This window comes from Dama dama, chromosome 17 (assembly GCF_033118175.1).
Source record: "Dama dama isolate Ldn47 chromosome 17, ASM3311817v1, whole genome shotgun sequence".
NCBI classification, from domain to species: Eukaryota; Metazoa; Chordata; class Mammalia; order Artiodactyla; family Cervidae; genus Dama; species Dama dama.
The window spans coordinates 24,071,615-24,090,791 of record NC_083697.1 but is presented as its reverse complement, the minus strand read 5'-3'; the positions used below and the strand labels follow the sequence as shown (position 1 = coordinate 24,090,791).

Sequence of the window (19,177 nt, the reverse complement as noted above, 5' to 3'; positions counted from 1 at the left end):
GATACATGCACCTCAATGTTCATTGCAGCACTATTTACAATAGCCAAGACATGGAAGCAACCTAAATATCCATTGACAGAGGAAAGCATAAGGAAGATGTGGTACATATATACAGTGGAATACTACTCATGAAATTGGTCAGTTTTTTTTCTATCAGCATTTTTAAATTGAAGTATACCAGCTCAGTGGTAAAGAATCTGCCTGCATTGCAGAAGACCCGGGTCTGATCCCTGGGTTGGGAAGATCCCCTGGAAGAGGGCATGGCAACATACTCTAGTATTCTTGCCAGGAGAATCCCCATGGACACAGGAGCCTGGCAGGCTGCAGTCCATAGGGTCGCACAGTTGGATATGACTGAAGCAGCTAAGAAGCAGCAGCATAGTGAATTTACAGTGTGTGATTTCTGCTATACAGCTAAGTGATTCAGCGATACATACATTCTCTTTTTATATTCTCTTCCGTTATGGTTTATCATAGGATATGAATGTAGTTCTCTCTGTTGTACAGTAGCACCTTGCTGTTTATCCATCCTCTGTATAAAACCTCACATCTGTAACCCCAGCCTCCCACTCTGTCCCTCTCCCAAACCCCTGCCCCTTGACAACCACTAGTCTGCTCTCTATGTCCATGATTCTGTTTGTTTCATAGATAGGTTCATTTATGCCACAGTTTAGATTCCACCTGTAAGTGATATCATGTGATATCTGTCTCTCTCTGACTGACTTCACTCAGTATGATAATCTCTAGGTCCGTCCATGTTGCTGCAGATGGCGTGATTTTCTCCTTTCTTCGTGGCTGAGTGTATTCCATTGCATGGCTGTACCGGTGCACACCACCAGCACACCAGCTGCTTTCACCTCACTCTTCTCGGCTCTTCCCAGATTGCTGGTTTCTTCCCCCTTCCCTTCTTCTCTCCTCCCACTCGCTCCTGATTTCAGGAGGACTGGAGTACTGCCCTCTGGGCAAGCAGGAGCACCCTAATCTGGCCGTGAGGAACCACTGCCCTTCCTGTGCTGTGTGTGGACAAGCCCTCGTGGTGGTTAGAAGAGTTAGGCTGTTTTGTGTAAATTTATCCACAAGGTGGTGCTCTAGGAAAGCTGACAAGTCTTGCCCATCTCTGAAGATTTGCCTGTCATGCCTTTGGCACCCCACTCTACTGAGGTCATTAAAAATTAAATTTGCTTGAAATCAGCATGGAGTTTTTAAAATTAATAATTTAATATTTTATATACACAAAAGAAGATGGTACTGCTTTTTAAGGAGATTTTATAATAAGAATAGGGCTTCGTTGGTGGCTCAGACGGTAAAAATTCTTCCTGTAATGCAGGAGACCTGAGTTTGATCCCTGGGTCGGGAAGATCCCCTGGAGAAGGAAATGGTTGGAGTAGAAACCCACTCCAGTATTCTTGCCTGGAGAATTCCATGGACAGATGAGCTTGGTGGGCTGCATTCTATGGGGTTATAAAGAGTTGGACACGACTGAGCGACTAACACTTTCACTACAATAAGAATATGTTGAACCGTGTTTATCATGCATATACAGGTATCCTTCCTTCCCCAAATCTACCAGTGTAACCTTAAAACTTCTTTTGGACCATGTTGGTTTTCTTCTGTTTTCATTTTAATTCCCAATCAGTGGGAAAGTAAAGCTTTTCAGTTGAGGGGAGATGATTTTAGTTCATGTCAGATGTTTCTCATGGAGGATTCATGTGTCTTCACAGTTTTTTGTTTATTTTGAGTGTCTGTGATGCATCCTGTCTTTCCTCAGTCTTTGTTCGCTTGCAGTTTCATCTTGTGACAGACGTTATTGCCTCTTGTGTTCTTCACGTACCATATAAACTAAATAATGCAAGTAACCAGGAGAAATTTTGTTCCCTAAAATTAAGGAAGGATTAGCAAAGACTAAGCAGACTTTTGGAGCAAGTAACTTTTAAATTAAAAATTTCAGAATTTAAATGAGCACGTCACTTGATTTCAGCCTAATGTTAGTGAAGTTGTGTCTTTTCCTTGACTGTTTCCAAAGATGGGACTCATTCCAACACTCCAATGTCTTTCTCTCCACAGACACACAATCTTTGCCAGCAACACTTCCTCTTTGCAGATCACAAGCCTAGCCAATTCCACCACCAGACAGGACCGATTTGGCGGGCTCCATTTCTTCAACCCAGTGCCTTTGATGAAGCTTGTGGAGGTCAGTGGGGGTCTGCTTGTGCATGCCTGCTTGCTCTGCCCGCTCTCAGCCCCGCTTCTGAGTGGCACCTGCCCTGCCACCGTGGATTGCACTGCACGGATTTTAGGGGGAGGTTGGCAGGTTGGTTGTGCTTATGCTTGGGTTTCTCTAGCCAGAGTCTCCTTTCAGAGCCAAAGGAAGAAACAGCACCTAATTTCTAGGAAGGCGCCTGGGCTTTATTTCTCTGCAGACCTCTTTTGACCAGTGGTGTCCAGGAGGGCTGTCAACTGTGTGGATTATCACTTACTGTTTGTGCCGTAGCTGATGAGCAGTGCAGAGAGAAGCATCAGATTGGGAAGGTAGTACTGAAGACCACTGGCCTGATGAGACCACGGAGGGGAGAACCACACGTGTGCGTGTTGTCTTGTCCAGGCTGGATGAGAAATTTTATTAGAAGCCTGGCTTCCTGCAGGAGCTGCTGTATTTCACTGTCCACTGCTGGTGGGTCACAGTGGTGTCAGCTCCAGGTGACGGGCCTTTGTGCTGTCCCCACAGGAGGCACAGCCCCTCTGTGTTGTGACCAGAGCTATGAAAGCATCTCCTCATAGCCTCGAACCTCCTGACCTCAGCCCCGGCGGGGGGAGGGAAGTGGCCAGGGAGGGCTGCTGGGCTGCTGCCGCTGGCTTGCTTGAGACTCAGGTACAAGGGAGGTGGAGTCACGGTGGATAATTTGCACTGAAATGCGGCAACTTGCCTTTTATAGGGGGGCTAATTACAGGGTCTGAGGAGCAGCTTCTATTAAAACAGCATTTGTTCTGAGGTTGAAGAGTTATTGCCGTGCGAAGTGTGGGGGCTGTGGATCCAGGCAGCCCTCCAGAGACTAGCTGGGGCTCCCTGGGAGAGAGTGGAGATGTGGTCTTCCACTGCTGCCTTCTCCTCCAGGCCCCCTTCCCTCCGGTGTCCCCTTGTGTCTGCCACGTCCTGATGCTCAGCCCCTCTGCTCTGTAAGCATTAGCATCTAGTTTAAGCATGACTGAATTTCCTTACAGTTTTCTTTCAGGTACTACTCTGAACCATCCTGTGATAGGAATTCTCTCTTCCACTCTCATTGCTTCTTGGCTTCTTCCAATTTACTGCCAACCTCTAAGGCTGTTTTTGAAGAAGTTGAGGAATGAAAGGGGCACAGGGAATAGAAAGCATTTTTCCTTATGCAGGAAAGAGCATGGAAGTGAAATGAAATTTTCCATGTTTTCGGTTACTATATCATGTACCATACGTCTTTTGAAGATAAAGACATATTCCAACTCTAATACTGTTTTCAACTGCATTTACCTGATAATGTCCATGTGTGTCTTTGGAAATATGGTACGTTGATTATTAACAGTTAATGTTTGACAAATGTTAACATTTTCTAGAAAATGTTTTCTAAAAGCCCTCTTCTTTATGCAACTTTTATTCTTAAACTTGAGCATTTGAGTGTATGTCCTTGGTGGTAAACACCAAAATGAATGGTAAGCTGAGCGGCTCTTCTCCTTCACTTGGAACTGGGCACATTTATATGTGTATGTGTGTAATTTTTCAGACCCTGCTTTGGAACAGAATATCTGCAGCACATTGTTGGATGAGTGAATAAATATGCATTCGTCCTGTTAGAAACAAAACAAAACTCCTTCCTGTTGACTCCTTCAAGTCACCAGATTATTGTTAAAACCCCCTGACCCGCAGCGCCTGTCACAGCCCAGTCTGCGTGGCCCTGATGGCGGTGGCGTTCCCGCGTCTTCTGGAACACGCCTCAGGTTGCTGCTTGCTTTGTGACACCTGCAGAGCAGCACCATTCCCACTCCTCAGCCCCGTCTCAGTGGCGCCTCTTTTCTGTTTTCACTCGTTAACTTCCCTCTCGCCATAGCATATCAGCACTTCCCAAGCTGTGGTCACATTAAAAGGTCCTCTTCATTTATATAGCGCTTTCCTTCCTGCACAGACACTAGCTCATTACACCATACAGTCCTCTTAAAGAGGGAAGATGTGTCAGATATCGTCATCCCTGTTTCACATGCGAAAGGTGAGGCACCAGGGGTTGCTTTGACTCACCCGAGCTTATATAAAGGGTCTGCTGTAGAGGCCAAGCCTGTTCGGCCTTGACTCTCATTGAAGTCCCTTAACTGGCGTTTAAATTACATATTTAGTTTATATAAATTCTGGGTCTCTCTTCATCGGCTGAAATCTAACTCCTGACAGGCGAGTTCTTTCCTGCCAGCTGACTGCCGGGCGTGGTGCTGGGTGCGGGCCCCCGCTGAGCCCCGCAGCCGCCGTGACAGGGCAGCAGCCGTGCTCCTGCCGTGCCCCCCACAGAGAGGGTCGGGGGCGGCCTGGGCCCTCCCGCGGTCCTGGCGGGTGGCGTGCCCCAGCCATATGGGATGAGCCTGTTCTGAGGCAGAGCGAGCTGCTGGCCTTTGGGGCATCTGTGTGGGAGAGGGTGGAGTAATAGCGGGTTACTCATCTCAGAGTCCACAGGACCTTGGTGGCCTGGGCGCATCACTCAGTTTTCTGGGGGCTCCTTCACTTCATCTTGTACTAAGAGAAGGTGCGTTTTCATGCAGAGTGTTAAAGGCAAGCCTTGTACTCTAGTAGACTTCCAGTTGCTTCCCTGAACTCATGAACAGCCTCAAGTAAAACCCTAGTAAGATCCAGCATTTACTGAGCATTTCCTTGGAGCTGCCCGTAATGCTTTACTTCCTAATCTAATTCCATTCTCATCTCAGCTCCTTGAGGGTAGGTAGAGTGATTTCAATATTATTACAATTTCTAGAAACATTCCCAGGATCACAGAGCCAGTAAGAGGTGTGATTGGGGTTTGAACCCAAGTCTCAGTGACAAAGTCTGTAAAACTCTCCTACACACATACACACACATTTTATATCCGTTTTTTTAGCCTTGATTTTGTGTGTTCTGTGATAATCCAGTGTCTTGAAGTGGACATTTTGTTTCTGGCTTGAGATCCTTCTTTTCTGAAACTAAAAATTATTTTTGCCACCCGTGTGGCTGTTTTTTCTCAATGTTTCCTTTAACTGTTCTATTGAAATTGTTTGCTGATTTTATGGTTATAATTCTTCTCTGCTTTGCATTTCCAGGTCATTAAAACACCAATGACCAGCCAGAAGACATTTGAATCTCTGCTAGACTTCAGCAGAGCCCTGGGAAAGCATCCTGTTGCCTGCAAGGTGGTGTATGGGTAGCGGGGGAGGGGTGATTTTTCCGGGACCCGGACTTATTCCAGGAGGGACTCTTCTGCTGTAGGCTGATGTGGGAGAGGGGCGCTCTTACTGCAGGTCTGTCCACAGGCTGTGAAGGGCAAGCTGCATCTAGCAAGGAATCCTGGTGATTATGTGTAAAATCATTCCTGGTGCTCTCACCTACTTTGCTCTGATTACCTTCAGTCTCTGCATTTGCTGTAGTTCTTGTTTAGTTTCCCCAAATTTAGGAACGGCACTTCTGCATGACCCAGGTAGTTTTTCTGTAAGGACAATTGTGTCACAAGATGCCGTTACAAATTTTTATGATGGTTGGTGGTTTAGTCACTAAGTCGTGTCCGACCCTTGTGATTCCATGAACTGTAGTCTGCCCCTCTGTCCATGGGGTTTCCCAGGCAAGAATACTGGAGTGGGTTGTGTCTCCTACCTTTCAGGTGGTCTCCTGCATTCTAGGCGGATTCTTTACTGACTGAGCCACCAGGGAAGCCCAATTATTTGTAAATATGTCATTTATCTTTTTGACCATAATTTAATTTTTTTACATTTTTTAAAGTTTTTATTTTTTAATGTAATTTTTAAAGGTTACTTTGCATTTACAGTTATTACAAAATATTGGCTCTATTCCCCGTGTTGTGCAATAATAATACATCCTTGACCTGTCTTATATCCATTAGTTTGTTTCTCCCACTCTCACCCCTATATTGTCCATACCCCACCCCCACCCCATGGTAACCACTAATTTGGTCTCTATATCTGTGAGTCTGCTCTTTTGTTCTGTTCATTCATTTGTTGTATTTTTTAGATTCCACATGTAAGTGATGTACAGTATTTGTCTTTCTCTGTCTGACTTATTTCACTTAGCATAGTACTCTCCCAGGTCCATCCACGTTGCTGCACAGGCACAATTTCACTCTTCTTTATGTGGCTGAGCAGTGTCCCATTGTATAGACACCTTGTCTCCTCACGTCAGTGTCTGCGGATGGGCACTTGGGTTGTTTGCATGTCTTGGCTGTGAACACTGGGGCGCACATAGCTTTTTGAATTAGTGTTTTTGTTTTTTTCAGATATATACCCAGGTGTGGAATAGCTAGTTGACTGTAATCTTTTCAATATCGTTGTGGTTCTTCTCATAGCATACTTTTACTTTCCAAAATAGTCTCAAGTGTGAACTCACAGTATTGTATTAATCCATGAAAGCTCCAGTTGTTTATGAATCATCTGAATAAGTCATCTGTCAGTGTGGACCCCAACAGCCAAAGAGAGCAGACTTAAGCCTGCCAGTCCCCTGCCTTCCAGGACTGTCGTGTTATATTAGGGAATCTCATTTTTTAACACTCATTTTTTTGTTGGTGTAGTTTTATGGTTTTAAATCTTCTGGATTAAAAAATATATATATCACATTAGTAACCAGAGGGTATGGTTGTACTTTGCTACCAGTTTTTGCTTTGTTCATGGCAAGAAGTAGCCATTGTGTTAGAAAAGACATTAGTGTGCAGCAAATGAAACGCTAGGTGTGAAGTGAGTGCAGGAACAAGCCAGAGGTGGTCTTCAGCAGCAAGGTCATTAATTCATGGAGTGCGATGAACCATTTTTCCATCGGGATAGCCATGGCAGCTGCAGGCCTGGGAACTGTGGTCTCATGAAACTGCACTTGTTACGTCATCACAGAACTCTCTTTTTAGGTGCTACCTTAGGCGTTCAGAGAGTCTTTTAGACCCTGATTAACTCTCAGGGTCAGTTATTCAGGCCCTTAGTGAGGCATCCAGAGAGCAGAGGAAATCACTTAGAACAAACGTCAGCAGACTTTCCTGTCAAGGGCCAGATGGTAGTATTCTAGGGTGTAGAGTCTCTGCTGCAACTACTGGATGCTGCTGCTGCAACAGGAAAGCAGCGTGGGCCATACCCGCAAGGAGTAATGTGCGTGTGCTCCGCTAAAACTTGATTTACACAATAGATGTGGATTTGGCCTCCAGGATGATAGCTTAGGAACACCCAGCATAGTAGAATGACATCAGTGTGCCTAAAATGGATCTTTCTTCATAGGAAGACTTCACAGGCAAAGTGTGCTGTGAAAAGGTGAAGGCCATGGCCTCGGGCCAGCCTGCCTGGGCCCACATCCTGGCTTTGGCACTAACTGGATGTGTAACCTGAGGCCTGTCTTGCAGCCTCCCTGTGCCTTGGTATCCTCTCCCTCGCACAGAGGCGACAATAGGAGTCATCTCACAGGGTTACTGTGAAGAATAAGTGAATGACTATTTGCAAAGTACTTAGGACAAACAATTCCTGCTATATAATAAGTATAGTATATAAAGTGTGTTTAATAAATAAGTAAATGTGTATGAAAAATGTAAGGTGTATGAGCACGTAAAGTTAAATTGCTTTATCAAAGGGCCGCGTCTTGTTTACATTCCACTGTTATGAGAGTATCTCTCTGTATCTTCAACAGCATTGAATATCATAATGGGGAAAAAGCCCCTTGCCAGTAACCTTACTGGTAACATGCTATTTTGTTCTACTGAATATTTCTTCGGTTTTTTGTTGTTTAGTTGCTAAGGTGTGTCCGACTCTTTTGCAACCCAGTGGACTGTAGCCTGCAAGGTTTCTCTGTCCATGGGATTTCCTAGGCAGGAATGTTGGGGTGGGTTGCCGTTTCCTTCTCCAGGGGATCTTCCCGACCCAGGGACTGAACCCATGTCTCCTGCATTGGCAGGCAGATTCTTTACCACTGAGCCACCAGAGCAGCCTTGTAACGATATTATATGAACACTCCATATATTGTAGAAAATATTTTTCCCAGGCTACTTTCCAATTTCTAACCCTGTGTATGGTGTGGCCTCCTGTAGTCAGGCACCCTACCCTGTCCTGAATTTCTGCAATAAACTTTTTGAAGTTAAAAAACAGGTTTGCCCTCGTTATTATTAATAAATCAGCATAATTATATTAATATAGTCTTGGTTACACAGATAAAGCCCTTTTGTGCATCTCTGTATTCCTGGGAGGTAGGGTGGGGTGGTTCCAGTGTGTCCAGTGAAAGGAGGAACGACCCTGAGGTCACAGTATGCAGGCAGGCGGGCAGTAAGAGCAGTACAGGAGCTTGGGCGTCTTCTGTTCAGATGTTCATGGGGTGCCCAGCGTGTGCTTGACACGGGACTCACAGCCTGGCCCAGGGTGAAGGTTTTTTCCTGAGGGAGGGTCACAGCCTTTTGTTAAAAGAGGGGAACTCTGTTTACCTAGGGGAGATCAACTTCCCATAAAAGCCACCGAAAAGTTACCAAGCACGCCTGCCCCACAAGCTCGCAGGAGAGCTCAGTAGGCAGAATCCGCATGCCCACCATCCCTCCAGGAGAGATGGTGAAGTGTTTGAGTGAGGAGGCACATGAAGAAAGGGGTCTTCCGGAGAGGAGTCTTGGTCGGTGAGCTGTGAGAGGCCCTCGGTCCATCGGGACCTGCTTGTTTGTCCCGGGCCCTGTCCCCAGCTCCACCATCCTGTGCCAAGCACCGGACTGCACATAGGAAAGAGCCTGAGGAAATCCTCAACAGCTGGGAAGTTGTGCTCCCGAGGCGTGCTCAGGATGGAGTGCGACTTTTTCTAGACTCGTTAAGAAATGCAGGAGAGGAGTGGAGTAAAAGGCCTACTGTTTGAGTGGAGCGTAATAATGCTGTATGCGCAGCATTTTATGTGCTTTCATTTGCCTTCACAACTAGTGAGGTAGAAATTACTGCTCCTGTTTCACAGATGATGAAACTGAGTTTCAGAATGATGCAAGGTCAAAGAGTATTTGAACCTGAGCCCAGATCCACCCGCTCCCAAAGCTGTGCCCTTTCTAGTGACCCCCTTTCTAGTGACCCAGGCAGTAGGGGCTTCTGGTTACTGTAATAGTTGGTTAAATTGTCATGTGGCCTAGAAATGAGGCTGTCTCGGCACTTTGAAACATTGAAAATGTATAGCTTGATAAATGTGTGTGATAATCCAGGGTGAGAAGGAGCGACCTGGTGACTTTACAGAAGGTAAAGTTCACAGAAATTCACTTGTTGCCTGTTTTTCTCTCTCCTCTGACAGGACACGCCTGGGTTTATTGTGAACCGTCTTCTGGTGCCGTACCTCATGGAAGCAGTCAGGCTGTGTGAACGAGGTAGCTGTCCCCACCCAGGCCGGGAGCAGCAGGCCTGTAGTCCTTCTGTGGGAAGGGCTGGGCCCTGTGGAGCAGGAGAGGCACTTCTGTTTTCAGACTCTTGTGAATCAGCCTCACCCTGAGCCTGGTCCCTTTGTCACTGTGTTCCCAGGACCCCCTCGATTCCCTTGGAGGCCCCTGGGGTGACTCTGGGGACTTCCCACTCCGCCACCTCCAACTACAGTCTCAGCCAGAGCAGTCATAGGCCAATGTGGGTTTATATCCTGGATCTCTGGCTAAGAGGTTTATTGTCTAAAACGGTGACAGTGATATAAAAATCACTGGGCTAGGGAACCTTTAAAATTCCCTAAGGTTGTAAAATTGTGACAGGAGATGGGAAATTAGTAACAAGATTGTAATGTGACAGGGAATGTTTCTGACAGTGGTGTCCGTCCTTACTGAATGATGTTATGATGCATTTTTTTTTAACCTTAAGAATGGTCCAAAATGGTTTTTCCTCACTGGTAGATTGACAAAGAATGATTTTCCCTGTTGTAGAAATAGACTTGGGACATGATCCAAGGTTAGAAAATGTCATGTATCCTCCTGCCTACCTTCCCTACGGCATTTGTGGAAAGGTAACTGTTTCATCTCTGCTTCAAAGGCAAACAGGCCTTAATAAGACTGAATGAAAAGCAACTGTAATTGTTTTCAGTTACTTCATTCACAAATGCTTGCTCCTGAGAATGTCATTTTTGAAACAAAACATTTATACCAGCTCTTCCAGAGAGATGAAAGCATATTTGCTTCCTCAAAATCTGCTTTAAATATTAAAACTTTTCTCTGTGTTTTTTGGAGGCATTTGCCTCACTTTTGCTTCAAGATCAAACCAACACTTCTGTGTTTCTCTATCAACAAATACATCTAATTACACCTCAAAGACAGCATGAAGCGTTTTGCCCTACTTTGAAAGACAGGGGTTTTCTTGGTAATGTAATGTTTTAGAATATAGCATGTGGGTGATCCACCTCTTAATGGTGTTCTTCTCACTGACACATACTGTCACTTGGATATGTTTTCACCTGAACTGTGTGTCTGGCTGTAAGTTGAAAGTCACTTTCTTGTCTTCTGTTTTCCTCCCGTCAGCAGTGGTCCTTTTCTGTACAGATGGAGTCCCTTTGACCTTCACCATCTCTAGCCACCTGGGAGATGAAACTGGGCAGGGAATCTGAGCCCACGGGGGAAGTGCTCTTAGTTTGCCCTTGGTGCTGCTTGTATCCTGGAGGTGCTGAGTTTTATGAGTGGGTGGGTGCTGTTTCCTGGAAAGCCACACTGTGGTCCGGACTCCTCAGCCTCAGGCTTCTTACTGTGTCCCTTCTGCCACCTCATGGTTCTGCCAGCAGCAAGCATGCTCACATGCCCGCCTGCCATCCCATTTGCATTCACCTCCTTGGAGTGACTGACTGAGCTGCCTCCATTCTACTTTGAAATCTCAAAGTGTTTTGGATTACCCTCTCTCACCTGCCATGTCTGTTCATTTGTCACTTGACTCCTCCTGTCATCTGGTCTCCCTGTGCCAGTCAGCCTGCCTTTAGTGCGGCTCCTCAGGCAACAAGGGATTCGCACTTATCTTGTGTCTTTTCCAAACTGGTCTCTGCAAATATTATGTTGTCTGGGAGGGTGAGGGGGCCGTGCATCCCGTTTCTGCATGGCAGCAGAATTGGACCATGAAGGCAGCTTAGCCCAGCCCTTTCGGAACTCATGGTGGAGAACGTCTCTGCGTGACATTATCTTGGTCAGCTTATGTGCTCTTAAAAAGAAATAGCAATATAGACTGGGTGGCATATAAATGACCACAGTTTATTTCTCACATTTCTGGAGACAATAGTCCAAGACTAGGGTGCCAGCACGATTGAGTATCTGGTGGGAGCCCTCCTCTGGCCGCCGACTTCTTGGGTCCTCACATGGTAGAGAGCAGAGCGAGGAAACCAGCTCTCCTGTGACTCTGGGAAGGGCTCTGATCCCTTTCATGCGCGCTCCACCCCCGTGACTCTTGTAATTGCTACAAGGTCCCACTTCCTTACACCACTGTATTTAGGGAGTAGGGTTTCAATGTGAATTTGGAGCACATAACAGATACTTGATATACCTGAGGTGAGCATGCCTCTAAGAGAGGTAGGCAGAATGCTGCTTTGAGCGGTAGGGGGTCATCAGAAGGATGCGTGGGGTGTTAGAACAGACAGTCAGCTCCACCACTGTCCAGTCGGGCCTCCTGGGCAGCTGAGCAGCTTTCAGAGTTCACAGGCCCTTAGCAATGCTTCTGCCAGCTGTCCGTGGGGTCTCGGGTGCACCACTGCCCCTCAGCACTGCTCAGTGGCTGTGGGCCTCCTTGCTTCTGGGTCAGGCCTTCCTCCCCAGTGCCTCGCAGCCTCTGTCCTCTCTCCTGGTGCTGTTGGCATTCCCACGATAATCTCTTCCCTGGGGTCGGGGCGCTCTCTGCAGACCTCTGAGCAGGCTGGTGACCGCAGCAGACAGCACCTCCTGTCGAACCCACTGAGCACTCAGAGTCAGCTCTGGAGGGTGATGGGGCTGCGTGGTTAGCTTTTCTTGGGCGACACCTGGGGTGTCACGAGCCTGTCCCCCAGTCACGTGTGACATCCTGCTCACAGTGTCCCTGCCGTGCTCAGGACACGGTCAGTGGTTCCGTCGGAGCCGACCAGATACCATGCCCTCGCCAGGGAGCCTTCTTCTCCTCACCCTCTGCCTTCTTTCTCGCCTCACGCCTTACTCCCACCTTCTCTCAGGGCCCCACGGGACCGTCCCCAGTGCTCCAAGTTGGATGTAATCTTGGTTGTTGTCAACTCTGTGCTCCTGCTTCGGGGCATGTGCCTGCCGCATGGCGCATGGCTTTCTTCTCCTACTGTGCTCCGTTTTCTGTGTTTGGGTCCTCATCTTCCTACTTCCAAAGTGCTTGTGTAAGCCAGGCTTTCGGTAGCTGTTGATGCATAAAGGAATGGTGGCTGCACTGCAGTTCTGATCCTGTTGCCTGTGACCCTGGCTGGTTGTTTTGCCAAGAATGGTCGGTAGGTGGTGGTGATGAGCCAGCAGAAGAAGCCTATTCGGGCAGGTCCCCAGTTCCCAGGCCTGTAGAAGAGCTGGGAGTTCACTGAGGATGCTTTTCTTTGTTGTTGAGAGTTAGGGGATGGGGAGGGGGGCCCTATCAACCTTCTAAGGTTGATGCAGAATTTCACGTGTATGCACATTTTCTTTGGAGAAGGTGTCAGATTTTAAGTGCTTGACTCTAAAGATTAGGAATTAATGGTCTAAAGCATGATACCATGTTTAACTCCCACTTGGCATACCAGTCTCTATTGTATATTCTCTCTCTTTTTTCCCCCCTTTTACTGTCTTACTCAGAACAGAATTTTTAGAATTGTGCTGACTTTGTAAAACTGTTCAGACTTTTTCCCCATGATGTGCCATGTCTTCATATTATTTTTTAGAAGTAAAATAGTCAAGTGAGTCTCTGAAAATAGGATAACAGTCTTGACTCTAGGGTTTATTGTCTCTCCTGAATATTGATTTGATTAAATGGCTTTAAGGTAAGTTGGAACCATTATGCTATGAGATTTCTATCCGTAGGAAGCTGATATTCTAATAAGGGGAGACAGCCTATAGCGAGTGAACCAATAGATAACATGTTAGGTGTGACCAATAATCCTTGAGAAAGATAAATATACAGTCTAGGAGGTGGCAGGAGTCCTAGCCTGGAGTCTTGATAGCTCCCAGCTTATATGCAGAGAGCAGGGGAGTCTCTGATGCTCTGACACCTGAGCAGAGGTCTGCAGATATGGAGGACAGGATCCCAATACAAGGAGCAGCAGGAGCGAGCCCCAGGAGCATGCTAGGCTTGCTTCAGCATTCTGGCGTCTGCACCGCAGAAGGCTGGGAGCCTAATGAAATCCTCCCAGCAGACTCTTTTATCAGCTGCCATGTTCTTTCTCATTCCTGCTTTGCACATGCTGTTCTTGCCGCCTGGGATGCCCTTCCCTGCCCGCTCTTCCCTGGGGATTCTCTTCAGGACCATCAGGACCCATGCCTGGGTGGTGGTTTTGGTGAAGTCATAGCATTGTGAGTAAACCTCTCCATCTTTGCCCACACAGCCATGTGAATCTTCTTGAATCTTCAGCACTTGTTAGATGAAAGTTTTGGTTTGCACATCTGAATCCTCCTATTAAATCATGGACACTGCAGTGCTTGTTTTTCTTCGTTTCATTCCAAGTCTCTGGTGCCTGATACATAACAGATATTAAACAGAAGTTGAATGAATGAGTGAGGCTGCCTGATAAGGCTAATGTCTGTGTGATCATTTTTGCTTTCTTCTGACCTGAAACTCAAATCATTCTCAGGAACCTTTGGTTGACTAATCAGAGGAGTACCGATAAAGTCACCCAGGAAAAATAATTTGTTGGTATTTTAATCATCTTGAACCACCTTGAAATCCTTTGGCATTATCTTAGTACTTCATATGCTTTTAAAAATAGAACCTTTATGCATGTTTAAGTAGTTCTTGTTCCTCATGCCTAAAATATCTGAAATATTTAGGTTGTGACGTCCTCTCTTAAGTTTTTTTAATCACTTTTTAAATTTAGTTTTGTTTTAACTGACCGTTTCTTTATGCTTTGGAACAAAATTCTAGATAGACACTTGTTACAGGCTAGTTGTGTTCCTGATTTTGGAGAAAGGGGACAAGTTGCTCTCTATAAAGACCTTTGGTCCACAGACATTATGTGAAAGATAATACTCCATGGATAAAGCACTTTGGTTCTTGTCTTCGTTTCCTCAGCACACTTTCAAACTTGAGTGGCAGTTCTAAATCAGGTTTGGGCATTTCTTTAAACATTATCTTGACTAAAGAGTTTATATGCATGGGATTCCAAAGGAATGACTCATTACTTACAAAACCAAGAAAGGTAAAAAAGAAAAATATACATACAATACATAGAAAAACATACAGCTTCATTGTTTCCTTTTTTAAAAAAGTCCCTTTATCAATCACAAACATGCTGTAGTTTTAAAGGATTTTTTAGTAAGTTATTTCAGAGAAGGAGAATCCCAATCCATTAGAAAGTAACTAATGTTTCCAGGCCACTGGGGCCTTCTCTCTCCATGAACGGAATAATAGTGCTTGCGAGTTTACCTCACAGAGTAACTTCATGTAGTAGCTTTGAAAATCTTGTGACCTCTTAGAAAAATCTTACCCAAGCTGGAAATCCTGACTCCAGAACTTTCTTGAATGTGCATTATATGTAAAACACTAGTAATTCCGGGACTAATTACGTGATTCTAATACTAATTCCGGGACTAGTAATTACGTGACAAAGCAAATTACGTGACAGGATGATCATGGGAAGGACGGTGGTGACTCAGTGCTGCCCCCTTCTGCTTAGGTGAAGCATCCAAGGAAGACATTGACACTGCTATGAAGCTGGGTGCCGGGTACCCCATGGGTCCATTTGAGCTTCTCGATTATGTTGGGCTGGATACTACGAAGTTCATCCTGGATGGTAAGAACTGGAATTCTCTGTTGTCTGTCTTTAGCTGAGTTGAGATAGTCTCTTTCAACTGTGAATTAAATTAAATGCCTATTTAAATAGATAAGGAGTCTTAGTAGACCTTCCAAAGTCCTGTCCCACCAGCTGAAAGATTCAAGTAACATGACAGAAGGAAAAATATGACCGCCTAGTCTCCTCATGAGGCAACTTTTAAAAAATCTTTTCGTTTTGAAAGAATTATAAATTCATAGGAAGTCCCACATTCAGCAGAATATAGCAGACAGGGCCTGTGTACCCCTCTCTGGTTTCCCCTTAGGGTTGTATCTCATACGGCAACCACAGTACAGTACCAGAGCCAGGAAGCTGGCATTGGTGCACAGTCATTCTGTCAGGCGTCCTGATTTGTGTAGCCACTGCATTCAAGATGCAAAACCACTTAAAAATGTGTGTTCATGTTACTGTAGTGGCTACTAAAGTTGAATGCAGCTCATAGTACCAATTTGTACAAAGAATACCTATGGGAAGGAGCAAGGGGAGGTCCTAGTGGAAGCAAGAACTTCAAAATTTTATGAGGATACAAAATACCAGTAGCAGCAAATTCAGATTTTTAACATGCCTGAAAGTCATTTCACTGTGTCACTGAGGGGTCCAGCCACCAGATTAATGGACACCTTTAGCATCAGCTATTTCCAGGAAGGGGTTGGATGAACAGAAGGGCCATGGGAGAGCTGGGCCGCAAGCGAGACATGGCCCAGTGATGACCCCTGCTTTGAGGGGTCTGCGAGTCTGGAGGCAGAGCGTGGGGAGAAGGGTTCCTACTCTGATGTGGGAGAGGCCCATGGGCCTTACTTATGCCACTTGGACCAACAGACTCACCCTGGGAATGCCGAGATGTAAAATAAACCCAGCACTTCATCCTAAGCTCTTTTTCCTTCTCTCAATAGGTTGGCATGAAATGGACTCAAAGAACCCCCTGTTTCAGCCCTGCCCATCCCTGAATAAGCTGGTAGCAGAGAAAAAGTTTGGCAAGAAGTCTGGAGAAGGATTTTACAAATACAAGTGAGCAGCTTCTCTGGCTCCAGGACGAAGCCCCGTAAGCACATACCAGCAGCTCCCCAAGTGCCCGCGGGAATGCTCTTTGGTCAGATGTTCCCTCCCACAGCACGATCTGTTCGATGTACATTTTGATTGTAATCTATCTGAATTAATCATTTACAAGAGTTAGAGTAATAGCAGATTCCTCCATTGAGAAACTAATTCCCTTTCCCTTTTTGAGTCTGTTCATTTCTGTGTATCTTCTAAAAAGCTTTACACCCTTGGTGCCTTGGAGCAAACATTTCTGTTGTTTTCATAAAGAGTGCCAGAACCTGAATTCGTTTACTTGTAATGAGAGCATCCTGTGTCCATTGTTGCCACACGGGAAAGTCGCCAGCCACCGACACACCCGTGTTGTGTCTGTGGAGGGCTGCGAGGCAGCACCTGCCTCTTGCCTTTGCCGGGTTATCTACTGCCTGCAGCCTCAAGCCTTACCCTCCTTCGGGCATGATGTCAGGTATCATGTCTTGATTCCACTCATCATTGAGATGTTGCTGCTGGATTCGTGGGAAGATCTCCAAGTGCAGGAAGATGTTTTGTTCACATCCGAAATCTGAGTGATTATTGTCTGTCTCTTTTTTTTTTGCCCATGAGAAATCATTGCCGCAAATTGACTCTAATGAAATGCTGTTTTTTTAATCTATGAAAATTTGAATTGAAATAAACATGTATAGTTTAAAATCATAATATGTTTAAATGGTTATAAAAGTAAAGGTTGGTAATTTAGGTGGAAGCTGTGCCATCTTTGGCCTGTAGTCACTTTTTTGAGTGGTAACGGTGAGGAAGGAGTGGCAGGAGACGGTGTTTATGTACAACCTGCCTGTAGCTGTCACTCCAGATTTCTTACCAGGAAAGCAGTAATAAAGGCACAAAAACCAGTTTTTAAGGAACATCTGTTTCTTCTTTGCCAACAAAAAGAAATAGTGTAACATAAGCTTCTTATAATCATTGGCTTGAGAAAGTGTCTTCCAGGATAGAATTTTGAGGCTGGAAAGACATCAGAAACCCTGAGGTCCAGTGGCCCCATTAACAGAGAGCTGACGTGATGTGCTCAGGGCGACCAGAAGTTTTGTGACAGAGCCAGGATTAGAACTAGGTTTTGATAAAATATAAGGTAGCAAATTTGAAAATTTCAAATCCAGACTTCCATATAGGACTGTCCCTAAAACGGGCATCCTTGTTTGGAATTCTTGGTCACAGTGCTCATGCTTAAGAGATTGTCCTCCACCCGTTTCATGATGGATAAAGGGGAGCTTATTAAATTTTTTTACTTGACTCTTAAGTAGAGCATAATGGAAAAGTAACTATGTACATACATTTCTACCACACATAGAACCTGGTTTAGGAAACTTGTAGGTTATTCTTATATTTCCTAACGAAAAAAAGGAAGCACCTGTGACACCATCACCATTTCCATTACTGAAGGTTACCCTGTGGTCTGACAGCCCCCTGCTCACTCTCAGGCTGGCTCCTGGCCTTTGACAGGAGCCCCAGGCTTAGGAGGGGCATTCTTTGCTTTTCATCCTCTGCCTGGACTGCCCACAGGATGAGGGCCCTCATCCTGGAAATGGATTCCAGGAAAGAGCAAACGCAGTGATGTGGCGTCAGCCTGCCCGGCGTGAGGGTGGGGGTCGCCGCTGGCTTTCCCTGGCTGCGGTGTCTCGGTGTGCTCTCAGCCTGCCAGAAAGTCCGACCACCTGGCCTCTGCATGTTCTTTTGTTGTTTTCGAAAATCCTCTTGCATGTGTCATGTTTGGGTCTGGGACGGAACTTTGAACATCTTCTTACACACAGGAGTGGAGAGTGGCTTTCTCAGCCTTGTGCTCCAGCCTCTGCCTTCTCAGGGGAGCACAGCTACTGCCTGCCAAGGGCTGCGAGGGGAGAAGGGTCTTTGCGGTCAGTCAGGTCCCCTGCTTTTAAATCAGGACTGGCTACTGTACGGTCACCGCTTAAACAACATACACTAGTTACACTTCCATAGTTTGCAAATTACACTTTTCACACTTTGAAACAAGCTTTTGTCTTGACCCACCTTGGTTTTAATCCCTTTAACATTTCAATCTAAGTAACCGATTAAGTCTTACCAAAATACAAGGTGTGGCTGTAATTTTGTGGAACCAATTTTCCTGTAAACTGGCACTGATGGCACATAAATATTAATCAAAAGTACTTTGAACAATGGAAGCATTGCTGCATTTTCAACGCATTTGGTTGTGTAAATTGTTCTTAAAATCACTCAATATTTCATAATCACAGTTTTTATTTCTATGATAGAACAAATTTTAACTCCTGAAAGAAAAATCTAATTCTATTTAATGTTTTATTTAAAATGACCAACTATGGTTGTTGCAGAATTAATTGGTATAAATGATTAACACCAAGGGCTTTGGTATTAAACAGACTTGGGATCTAGTGCTGAGCTCCACTCTTACCTATGCAGCCTAACCTTGGGGGGTTACTTGTCTTCTGGAGAGAGCTGGCAGAATGGGCAGAATGATGGGTCCTGTCCCACAAGGTGGCTGAGACTAAATGAGATGATGGATGTCAGGTGTTGAGCTCTCTGCCGGGCTTAATAGACGGATTGCGACCACCTCCCTCCTCTGCGCCCTATTTGAAAGGAAGTCACGGTTCACCTCAAACCTACAGGCTTACAGACAGCCTGAACTTTAACCCTTGGGGGAGTGGGCTGACATTGGGAACAGTCCCACTGGTCTAGTAAAAGAGAGTCATAGAAGTGAAGTCATGGGGCCACTTCCGCAGCTGCTCCGGAAGTGCTTCCCAAAGTGGTGGGAGCCGTGCTGGCCTTTCCAGGCTGACCCGGAAAAAGAAACTCACAGGAAGCGTCCAGCAAGCCGGCGAGGCATCTGTCTCGCAGGTATTTGAAATTTTGTGTTTGGTAGACTGCGGATGATTTAAGACCTCGGAAAAAAGGCTCCTAAGAGAGACGGAAATCAGGGCAGGGGTGGTAAGCGAACAGGATCAATGCGAGGGCCAC

At 45.7% G+C, this 19,177-nt stretch overlaps 1 protein-coding gene across 3 annotated transcripts in view; it reads left to right on the top strand.

Annotated features, from left to right (window-relative positions):
- The window catches only part of HADH (hydroxyacyl-CoA dehydrogenase), a 41,192-nt gene extending 24,732 nt beyond the window's left edge, over positions 1-16,460 (top strand). For all 3 annotated transcript variants that reach the window (XM_061164239.1, XM_061164241.1, XM_061164240.1), the window contains exons 4-8: positions 2,065-2,191; positions 5,302-5,391; positions 9,482-9,554; positions 14,984-15,100; positions 16,033-16,460. In XM_061164239.1, coding sequence (XP_061020222.1) covers positions 2,065-2,191; positions 5,302-5,391; positions 9,482-9,554; positions 14,984-15,100; positions 16,033-16,151 — 526 coding nt within the window. In that variant the 3' untranslated portion in view covers positions 16,152-16,460. The remainder of the gene's footprint in view (positions 1-2,064; positions 2,192-5,301; positions 5,392-9,481; positions 9,555-14,983; positions 15,101-16,032) is intronic.
- The last annotated feature ends 2,717 nt before the right edge of the window (positions 16,461-19,177 follow it).